The sequence below is a fragment of the Emydura macquarii genome, unplaced genomic scaffold (genome assembly GCF_026122565.2).
Source record: "Emydura macquarii macquarii isolate MOO-44397 ecotype Brisbane River unplaced genomic scaffold, CSIRO-AGI_Emac_v2 contig_2205, whole genome shotgun sequence".
In the NCBI taxonomy this organism is placed as follows: domain Eukaryota; kingdom Metazoa; phylum Chordata; order Testudines; family Chelidae; genus Emydura; species Emydura macquarii.
This window is the reverse complement of record NW_027132342.1, coordinates 37,390,687-37,402,500: the sequence shown is the minus strand read 5'-3', so window position 1 is coordinate 37,402,500 and position 11,814 is coordinate 37,390,687. Positions and strand designations below refer to the sequence as shown.

Sequence of the window (11,814 nt, the reverse complement as noted above, 5' to 3'; positions counted from 1 at the left end):
ACCTAAATAAAGTGACTTGTTTTTCAAAAGAGAATCTGAATATTCAGTAGCTCCCATTCAAGTCACCGTTTTTGAAAATCAGGGCTCTTCTTGCAGAACATGGAGATAGGTGCCTAACTTTAGGCACTTGTTTGTTGAAACCATGTCCTCTTTCTTTAGATGCCTGCCTGTTAAAGGGACAAAGCTCCAGTATATCTAGAAAAGGCAAATAAACCTGAGTGTAACTTCCTGAATGCTCAGGATTATCAGAAATTACTTGTTGATCCTATAACATGGGGCAGAGTTACCGTATCCCACTAAGAATTCTAAAGTTTTAGCTCACGATAGTGCACAATTGTTAAGGGAGTTTTAATACTCTGGTTTCCAGTGTTGCGCATGCAATACACTATAGTATATCCAGGCTTTGCATAAATTAAGACTTCTTCAGTTTCCCCAAATTTAGGTCAAAACAATTATGAGGGTGTTACTGAAAATCTGTTCACACTTCTTGAGCCAAATGACTAACACAGAAGGTGTTTTCAGCCCTATTTATTATTTCTTAGAATTTCTTGTTATTGAGACAGAATTATACAGGGAGAAAAATTACAAAAATGTCATGACACAGTTACTTTAAGTATCAATGCCAAGAAGGAAAGAAAGTAGTTTCAAAATTGTTTTAAGATAATTCCTAATATCTACTATAATAAAAATAATTTCTTATCTTATTTATTATCTCCAGTATAGATTACTAGGATTTTTTTCTTCTGGATATCAGGAATAATTAAAACTGAAAACTACTACTCAATTTGGCACAGCTGGTTCTGTTCACTCAAGAAAGACTTAGATAATGCAGGTGGTTGAGATGTATAGGCAGACCTATGCTTCATTGTGTCTAGTCCCAAACTAAGCAGACCCCACTTTCACAAGCACTAAACAGACCTGCAAAATTAAGACCTTAAAATAGCAAATCCAGTATTTTTTCCAGCCTCTCTCTTTCCTGGTTTGCTTTTAATTGTAGAGATACTAAATGCTTGCTTTTTCTCCCATCTTTTCTAGATATCTTGTTTAGGTATCACTACAAATGAAAGGATGAATGCAAGACGATACAAGCACTTTAAAGTCACAACAACATCTATTGAAAGCCCATTCAAGTAAGTTTATAAAAATGTGTAAAACACTATTTCTCATCTGTATAGCCAACCCACAAATGAACTTCACAACTGATTGCAACAAAACACAGCTGAAAACTATCTTCCAGATGCTAATAGGATCCCAGAAATTCAGTTTTTAAAAGCTGAATTTGAACCACTATTTTTACCATAAGCCAATGAATCTTATTATAGAAAGAGATTAATAATTACTGTTAATATACCTAAATCAATCCAGCCATTGAGGCTTTAACATAACAAATTATGCTCCCAAGAGGGTGATAGTCTTTTCTTGCAGAGTTTCTTGGTAAAGAAATGGAAAGCGCCTTCCTTGTAGGGGATACTGCTATTTCACTAAGCTTGTTTTTCTGCTGGGAAAAAGACTTGCCTTCAACATTTCTTCTCAAGTCCCACCATGCAAAAGAAATTAGCAAGTGAGACTAGTAACAAATAACATGAATGGCTTCATGTGATCAGAACTTTTCCACAGCTGCAGCACAGCTCCAATCAGATTTGTTGTTGTCTGAGGAATACAAGGCTGTGCCCAGAGCAGGTGCAATGGATTGCTTTCCTCACTCATTTCAAATTTCACATCCAGGAGCCATTTCCATGACCCTGAAAATCATGAAACAGGTGTCTGAACTGACTAAATAAATAAGCACTGCCTACAAGATGAACCAAAGGGGTCAAGCCTGGCTTGTTTATTTAGTGTCCTTTCAGGAATTCACATGCTCTCCCTATTGCTTCTGACCTTTCTAAACTGTATTCTACTACCTAAGTTTTGATTTCTAGAAAAGCAAGGCCTACTCAGCCTTCAGTGTAATTACAAAGCTTCACTACCCCAAGCAAAAAGGAACTTTCTGATTGATTAAAAATAAATTGCCTTCCTGAGATTTTTTTTTTACAGATCAGACACTTAAATCTTCAAGAAATTGACAATGAGCTCTGTGATTCAACAGCTGCTGGACTTGGAAGCTATCATTCTTGTATTTTGTAGTGTCTAGGGCTTCACACTGATCTTTGACCTATAGCCTGAGACAGAATTTAATCTGAAAACCAGTATTTATTAAATTGAAGGTGATCCTGGGAGGAGATTCACGTCAGATTCATGGCCGGCACTTCTAAATGATCTTTTTCCTTTTGGAGAGGGATCTTACCTAGTTATCCATGCTTCTGCCGCTTCCAGAACACTGTACGGGGCTAGCTTTGAAGACCACTCTGAAACTTCAGCTAGTGTAGAATGTGGCTGCCCAGTTAGCAGTGTTTGTGGCATAGAGTATACTATACCTGTGCACAGCAGTTTACCGTGGCTTCCAATTCATCACTGGGTGCAGTTTAAAGTGTTGATTTTGATCTATAAATCTCTAGATAGGTTATGTCTTAGCTATCTTAGATACCACCTCTTCTCAATAGTTGAGATTACTTTGGAAGCTCTTGTTCTCCTATTTCCCTAAATTTCAATGCTATTTATGGGCTTAGTGGATGGCTTTCAGCTCTGAACTTTGCTTTCCTATTGGTTCAACAGAGCATGACCTTCAGTATACCTTGTAATGCCTGTTTATTGGTGCAAACTATTGCCTGTGGTGGGATGGAGGTTGTTTCATGATTCAGGGATTTTTCTTGAGCTGATTGTTTTGTTGTTTTTGAGTTCATATAATTTTATAGTCTGTGTACATGTGGTTAGAAATTGCAATATTCACATTATAAAATGGAAAAAATAAAATAGCATCCTCTGAAATCATTTGGTGTTCTGCATAAAAATCAAAGGCAGGATAGTGCTGCAATTGTATTTATTTAATGTTTTGTTGGTGATATTGTTTGCTTTGTTTATCAGATATATTCAAGTAAGTCCTTATTTCCCTCTCATTTTTTCTTAACTGTAAGTTGGGATGCTGTCCAGTGCTTGTTATATAACCCTTGCATGCTATCTTGGGGTGATGGCATGATTAAGATTAGAGTCAGTTGTCTTCTCAGAGATTGGGCATCCACTTTGGGTTTCTACATTTGGGGAACTTTTTTGGAGAGCAAGCAGACATAGTAAATTTGGAGGTGGACAAACTTGTACTATGCTAAGTGAATTGTGATGTTACTAACGTATGTCTTTTTGGTTGTTTTTTTTAGCCATGGATGTATAAGGAATATTATAGACTTCTTTGAATTCAGATGCTGTGGTCTTTTTCGTCCTGTTATTGTGGACTGGACAAGGCAGTATACAATAGAATATGACCAAACTTCAGGAGCAGGCTACCAGCTAGTGTAGCACCACCTTCATCCTGTGAGCATATCATATCGGAGTGGTGCCTGAAAATTTCTCTGTCTCTCGAATCCACATCCTTTGAACAGTAGCTATGTGTAGGGCTAACGATGAATCTTACGGTACCTTCTCTTTATCAGAGAACTTTATTAACAAAAGTAAAACTGGACAGAATAAACTGCCAATCCTGATAAAGAAGAGGAGGAAGATCGAAAAGGGATTTTAACCATTCTTAACATGAGAATTATTCACAACAACATATTCACTGCATTTGTTGTGGGAGTTTTTATTTAACACTTTTCACAATGGAGCATGAGGTTACTGAAGTACTGACATACTTAGTCATGTTGTGCTGAACAGAAATATTCATTTCCCAGTTTGAATAATTCCATTGGAACAAGAATCTGGAGTCTAAAACTAAATTTCATGATGCAGTCAGGCTTCAGTAAGACAGGCTGCATTTTAGTTCCTGTAATGTGATTTTATATAGAATTTTCTATAGTATTATGTACATGGAAAAATGTGCATTTCAATACTGTGATTAAAATCATGTGGTTTTATTGGGGATCCACTGTAATGTGTTAAGCTGCTGAAGCAGGGCACATGAGGATAATGGTCACAAAAAATGTGTTACCTGTATTTTATGGATATCGGCTGTTATGGCCATCTGTTTCTGGTACAGTGAAATACTTGTAATAACCTTGTTTTGAGGTTGTATAGTCTGAAAATAAACAGTTGCAGGAGTAAGTAAAGCTCTTCTGCTGAAGTTAAAGCCCTGCTTAAATGCATGATATACCTTTTAAAAATAGACCACAATATATACTATAGTATATGATATTCAGCAAAAAATAAAGCAGAATTTAATTTGATATCTTTCAACAAATGATATAAACAATTTAATACTAGGAGAGATCCAGTGTAATATACTGCATAGTGACTGGAAAGGTTTGAAGAGAAGTTGGATAGGGGGACCAAAGATGTGAATGCAAAATCTCAGTAATAGAAAAGAAAGGCTTATAACAATTTTAAATTTATGTGATTGCAAAAGAAATAGTGAAAACTGATTTAAAAACTCATTTTGTTTGCACATAAAATGATTGAATCCAAGATTAAATAAAGCATGATCTCTGTTAATAGCACATATGAATGGAAAATCTACTAGGACATTCTGACGATGATGGTATGTCAGCAAGTGGAAATCATCCTTGAAACTTTTTTCTGTTCTTACACTGCAAATATGTTTGAAAACTAAGGAATGATCTGAAATCTCATTCCACAGGGGCTTTTTGTTATTGAATGTGATGCACTGATTTTCTGTTCTGGCGTTTTCATATATTCATGGTGAATTATTTCACTGTTTCCTTAACTATTGTTTACAGAGAGACTGAGACCTGGGTTAGTTCTCTTTTAAGTGCTGTAGCAACCTAGTGGTTCGAGAAATCTGTGAGGAGTTTGCAGAGAGGATCTGGAAGGAGTTGATAGAGACCACTGTAAAGAATGTGTATCTGTATATAAATAATTTATCAAATAGTTTTCTCTTTGTGAGTGTGTGTTAGTATATTTAAGGTTGCTCATTTCATTTTATCAACCAAAAAGTGTAGGAAGATATCTAATGAGCTTTTAGTGATGTTCAATATTGCTGTTAATAGGCATTATACCCTGCAAATTCACTGCATGTTTGATGCTTGGCAAAATTAGCATTCTCTTAATATGCCGATTACAGGTATTAAAGCAATCTAGTGGTATTCCCGCCCCTTGCCTTAGTAAAAGGAGCAGTGAAACTGTAAATAGTTGATGTTCAGTATTTGCAAGTAGACATTTTTTTTCTTTATCTGTTTCTTTTGATCACAAGACACTCGCATAGTTGGCAAGTACCAGATATCAAGATTTACAGAAACCTAACGTTAATGTACTTGAATGTTTAATGCTGGAAAAAAATCAACATTATCTTTTGACACAATATTTGGGGGGAGTTGATTTACAAGGGTGGCAAGAAGTCTGTGCCATTTTGTCAGTCAGAATTTAGAATTATAACTAATTCTGATACCTTAACAAAAACAAAAGACACCATTATTCATACTTTTAATTTCTAAATGGAAAACGCGTGATAAGATTTCAAAATTTCATTACTTATTTTTAAATTAAAGGTAATTTTCTGAACTTCCATGGAAAAACTTCTTTCCCATTTCTGTTTGGGGCCAGCTGGCATAAAGAAATTCAATCTGTTGAAAGTTTTTACTAAATACATTTCATAGCATCAGTAATCTAATGTGTAAAGTACATTATTATTTTAGTTGCCCAATTCCATTGACTAACAGTGTCTGTGTACCAGAATGTTTGCATAACAAGGGTGGACTTCAGTGGTAATATAGGGCAAATTCTGCAGTCCTTAACTGAGCATAGCTCCCTAGTGGGAGTTTTGCTTCATTACGGACTGCCCAGTTTGGCAATAAAAAATATAATAATGGCTTTAGAATCAACTTGCAAATGTTCTGGATTTAGGGCATATAAATAATTCTAATACAAAGAGTTAATTATCTTGAGGAATACTGAGACCTGTGATCTGAAACCATCAGAATGAGAAAAGTCATCTGTGCAGCATTTTTCTGTCAAATAAACTATTAAATTTACAATTTGCATATTACAGCAAAACTATGTCACTTCCAAAACTGCCATGAAGCTGATCCAGACTGAAAACAGATCAGATCAGCTTTATCTGATATAGGTTGAGTAAATGGGAATTTTGTTTCAGCCCTAAACATGTGCTGTTTCTTTGCAGGTTTCTATGTTCTTTGGTGCCCACCACATTTTGTTTTTGAAAATTAATATGCATAAAACATCACTACATTTTAAGCTATGGATACATTGTTTTTGTATTTTCTTTATTTATAACTGTGCCAAGTATTATTTTACTACTGTCAGGATCTTGATGTTATTACATGGTGAACAAAAATCTGTAAAATGTTTAATAAATTAGCTCTCCTTACATAAATTAAATCTGTGAAATTTTTGTAAGTTATTAATCAAATAAATATTGACTCTTAGATGCAGTTTGTCTTGACTGTTGGTGTCACACTAAGTTATTTATTCAATAAGCTGTCTGGTTCCATCAGCAGTAATATGGGAGACCAGTTGTCTCATGACAGAGTATAAATAAACCTATTGTGCAGCACAACACATTTCCAGATGTTATTTTGTCCAGTATAATTCTGAGAAGGAGAATATAATTGTTTTCTACAGTGTTTTGAAGGGAAAAAAACCAATAGTATAATAATACCTTACATTTACTTTTGTAGTGCCTTTCCAAAAAGATTCCCAAGTGTTTTACAGACAGCATGAGCCAAATTCTGTGCTAACATGCACGCTGGCACACCTCTCTTTTCTTCAGTGGCTTGTATGAGGTGTAAATCAGCTCTGTGTTTTAAAATAAGTACTATCCACCAATGAATTGTACTGTTCTCTGAAGTGGAATGTGCTGACAACACACCACTACTGTTTTTAGAAAGAATAACCTACTCAGTTCCTTTCTTTTAATAATTTAATTTTGAAGAGAGGGAAAGAAAATTAGAAATTTTCCCCTGCTTTTGCTTCACCAATAATAAAGACTGGAAACAGCTTTAAGAGCATCTTTGATTCATCCTCACTGGTAGATACAATAACTTTTCATTCCTGATGTCAAATTCTGAGAGGAGACAGAAGTTAATGGAGGTCTGAAACTCTTCGCACATCAGTTTTACTCCATTGGGCCTGATTCACTTGTATACTGGGGCAACTTGTGCCACTCTGCTAGCACAAATATGCCCTGAAGCCAATTAAGTCAGCCATCAGAAGATTTCCCAGAGCACAGGGGAATCCAATTGGAAAGTTGAATAGTGTAAATTAAACACCCTTCTTGCTCCTGACTGAGAGGACATTGAGGGGGAAAAGAGGGTATGGCCAGGACTTCCTTATGCCTGCCACATCCTGGACTGACAGCATGGATTAAATATTCACAAGATGATGTCATTTATACCAGGAACCAAATTGATGCCAGGATGGACCTTGGGATCAGCACAGTGCAAAGGTAGCTTATGGCCAGGTTTGCACCCCCACAATCAAATTGCCACAGCCAAGGATCTGGCCCATTGACTGAAATGCAGTTAGTCCCGATTAGCACTTATATAAAATGAGAATTGGATCCTTATGTCAGTTGATCAAAAATTTGTAAGGTATAAGGGGTAAAGAGTATAATTTGCCCTGATTGGTTTTTAGCAGTTGGGCAAAATAAATAATTTACACTCAAAGTGTTGGGAGGGGCTAAAGCAGTAAAAACAGAATAGACTGACCATCCTGTACCTTCCATTCTCCTGTTCCTGGTACACCCTTATCTTAACCATCTTGCGTGTGTTACACACATTTAACATACCGAAGGCTGGATCAGACCTCTTAAAACTGCACATGGAGGGGACCTTCTGTGCACTGATCTCCCCATCCCACAGGGACATGAAGGAAGGGGGCAACATCTCCAAGATGATGCTGTCCCCCTTTTCCTTGAACCAGTTGGGAGAGGAGAGGAGTGGGGTGGGTGGGGCAAAGCTTGCTTAATGATCAGGGAGGAGGAGGTGCATCGTCCTTATACTAGCTCTGTAAAGATCAGGGAGGAAAGATAACTGTCCTTTTCTATCAGAGAAAATCCCATCAAAGGTGTGGTGGATCAGTTCTGAGACAGCGGCCAGCACTGAGAACTGCTGGGGAAGAGGTGGCTTTTGAGGGCTTGGAGACTAGTTCCTAAATCTGTGTCATCTGACATAAACCCTATTCTCTACACACTCCCTATGGAACGTCTACACGTAGAATCTCATTGGGGCTGCTTTCCTATAAGGCCACCTAATGCCAAATTAGCCCAAGTTACACAACCATCGTTTATACCCATTTTCTGACCAGCTTACACCACTGAATGCCACCCAGAGCATGTCAACCCAGCAGCTGGGAGGCAGTTGCCCAGCCAGGTTAGACAGACTCGTGTTAGTGGGGCTCACGCTAGCAGTATGAACATTGCAGCTCAGGTGGCCGTTTGGACCCTCTGGCTCTCATCTCGGATGGCTAGACTGAGTCTCCACCAGAGCAGCAATGTCCATTCTGCTATTTTTGGCACACTAGCTAAACTCCACTACCCCAAGTCTGTCTACATGTGCTGGGAGGCTCACTTCAGCTGCAGTGTAGACATACCCGCCGAGACTTCCTAACTCCAGGTTGAATTTAGTTCTTGGAATTAAATTATGTTAACTTATGTCCTGTATTTGTCACCCAAACTTCTAACTACTATTAAGAGCCTTTTAGACCATGTTAATTTCTGCTCTTGGGACTAAATCTTTCTTAAATTACACCAGTATAAAGCCAGAGTAACTCCACTGAAGTAAATGGGGTTACTCCAGATGTAAGGTGGGGTAACAGAGCAGATTTTCATAAAAAGCTTTTGTTGCTGTAACTGCAAAGGGGATGAAGTCACTTCAATGGCCATCTAATCCTGTTATGTTTGAGAGGCATAATTTCGATCATTATGGTTCTAAGTTTACTTCCTTACTTTTCTGTGGTTTAAATAACATAATGCCCTGGAGACTTGGAGCAAAATGGAGTCATGGCTAATCATTGTGACTCTCCATAAAGCATGTCAAGAAAACCCTCAATTGTAGCGATGTAAATCACATCTGATTTCCTTTCCAAGAATTAAAGGCAGTTTTATTTATGGTGAAATGCATGATGCACATATTCCAAATTGTGCAGATATAGACCAAGTGTCCCTAATTTTGCTGATGCCGATATCTGTGTGTACTTGTGTCTACTTACTGTAGCTACAACAACTAACCAAAAGGAGTTGCTAAGGAATGTTTGAACTACACTGTTTAGTCTGTTTCAATACATTGTTTTGACTCCTTCATAGCGTATAATGCAGATTCAGCCATTCAGTGTGCACTTGAGACGGTGAAGGGTTTCACTCCATGTGTGGGTGCAAAGAATTAATGTACTGTTCATAAATGTGTTCTATGTACTCATGCACTCGAGAGTTCAGAGTCTGTAGAGACCAAGAATTAATCCAGAACTATACTAATGCTTTCCCAGTCAAGTTCCTGGTTAAAATAAATACAGTCCTGGCAGAGGCAACTTCAGGGGTTTTCTATCCATTGAGGCTATTTTATAGTGCAAGTGTACTTACCATTCCGCCTGGCAAATCCATCTCACCTAGGTCTGCCAGTGAGGTGAATTTCCCAGAGTGTTCTGTACCTTGGGAAACTAAGCATGATGCTTAAATTAACCTTATGGAGCCATATCCTGTCATACTATGGCTGTTTCATGTCACTCTAGTAGCACAAAGCAGCCATAATGCTGATTAACCAGCTAATGGAAGATCACCCACCCCCTTCAAGTAGCTTTTAGCATAGCAGGGGGCCACTCCCCAGCTGCTGGACTGGCTTCTTGTGGGAATTGGCAGGCTGGTGTTATGATAGGTCCCACATGTTGGGAACCAATCTGGTGCTTGACCAGTGCCAGATTGGGGGTTTAAAGATTTTGTAAAGGAGCTGTCTCCCACAGTAGCACTGTGCTTCTTGGGTACAGCCCAGGATGGGACCGTAATCTGGTCACAATGCTCTTTCTCTCTCTTCTAGGCAGCCCTCGACATACATTATTTTTGGTTGGCTTCTGCCTTGCTACATAAATTCAGGATTGGCAATATTGGCGTTAGAGCAGCTGCATTTGGAGGTGGCATAGGCCGTTGAAGAAAGAAAGAAAAAAAATGTTTCTGACTTGTTAAGTTTTCCATCAGGATCCCTTATACCAGTCTCTCTCTATCTATATATATCGCTTCCTGTTTTTCAGATTAGCAGTTTTGATTTCAGGCAAGGCGTGTGTTCTCTTTTGTGGACAATTCATTTCAGCTGAGCCAATGTAAAAGGCTTCTGGCATAAAAGTGAAAGTGGCTGTCACCATCTTCTGGGATGGAGGAATTATGCCCAAGCACCTGACCTAATAGAGAAAATCTCAAAGAATTCAGCAGGGGTGGAAATGGTATGTGTGTATGCACACTTCCTTGTAGGTGAGTAAAGGATTCAAGTATTAGGTGTAAAAGAAACTCAATAGGAGGGCAGACTAAACTTGATGTTCTTTCTTTTCTCAGTAAAAGCTTGCATCCCATAAATCCATACTGCCAATTACAGTAGCCCTCTTTGAGTCTCAAATGAAACATGCTTCTGTGCAAGTGTCAGACTATTTTGATGTGTTAAACTAGATTAAACATGAGTGTGACCACCTCTGCATTCAATATATCACTGGTAGGGGAAGCATTAGATACACTGGCCCAAAGAACTATGGGCACCTACCTCCCATTGATTTCAGTTTTTTGGATGCATACACAAACAATGCAGGAGTAACATGCTCTCCTATCTTACTTTAAGAAATTCCAGTCTGAGTGTTAGTTCGCTTCTTCCCCAGTCTACAGAACTAGCCCTTCCCCAATTTTTGGGCTTGCAAAATAATTGGTGAGAGCAGCAGGATTTCTATTCTTTATTAAGTATTTTTTTATTTAACTCATAACCATTTTTTTGTAAAAGGGGTGTTTTGAGGGGCTTATTTTCCCACTTGGTCAGTTAAAGTCTAGGTGCTTTCTCTTAGCCCATTTTCTACTTTTCAAGCATTAGAACAAGACTCCAGGGTTCCCCAAGGCATGTGTTAGGAGACTGCTAGCAGCAAGGTTTTTTTAATTTAAATGTTAAGCTTGAGCAAGTGGCTGGGGCTCTAGCTTTCTTTACTCCTGCATGAGAGAAGGCAGCCCCTCTTACCTTTTTCCCCACCACTGGCCACACACTGTAGGACTGAAGTAACTCTGCTGACACCATCTTTGTGACCTAACTGTCCTATTTGATGCCCTCAGGAAATATTTTTCAATTCAGTTATAGCAAGCCATCGCAACTATTCTCTTCATACTGCTACCTTGGTATAATTGCACTGTTTTGCAGATGGTAGGTAGGTGGCTCAAACCTCATGGAGGAAGCACTAGCTAGGACAATGCTGGGTCACAAGAACACCCAGTGCCCCCTTTATGTTCTCTACCTGTCATAAAAGCTTTTTCTTTTAACTGTCACTAGAGTTAATATAGTCCTTCTTGAAGGTTTTGTTTGTGTTTTAGAAGTCCAATTGAGAATAGCTGAGGTTCATGTGTGGAGGCTGAGACTGGGATCATCAGGCACTTTAGCTTGTTTCTCACCCCACCTGAATTGCCAGGAGCTGGGGGTCTCTTCCCCACAAAAAAAGGAGAGCTGAAGTTCAGAAGTGAAAAATTATCTTGGTCTGCATCAGCTCTTAAGTGTTCTGCATTACTTTACTTGGAGATAAATGTCTCTAAACCAATCTCGTTCTGAGTAGCAATTTAGAACTGAGATTTATAAAGATGATTCCAAG

General features: G+C 38.3%; 1 protein-coding gene across 1 annotated transcript in view; it reads left to right on the top strand.

Moving 5' to 3' along the window:
• Positions 1 to 6,427, top strand: part of ZDHHC17 (zinc finger DHHC-type palmitoyltransferase 17) — a 119,232-nt gene extending 112,805 nt beyond the window's left edge. Inside the window, exons 16-17 of the mRNA XM_067559908.1 lie at positions 1,036 to 1,130; positions 3,249 to 6,427. Of these exons, the coding sequence (XP_067416009.1) occupies positions 1,036 to 1,130; positions 3,249 to 3,387 (234 nt within the window). The 3' untranslated portion in view covers positions 3,388 to 6,427. The remainder of the gene's footprint in view (positions 1 to 1,035; positions 1,131 to 3,248) is intronic.
• The last annotated feature ends 5,387 nt before the right edge of the window (positions 6,428 to 11,814 follow it).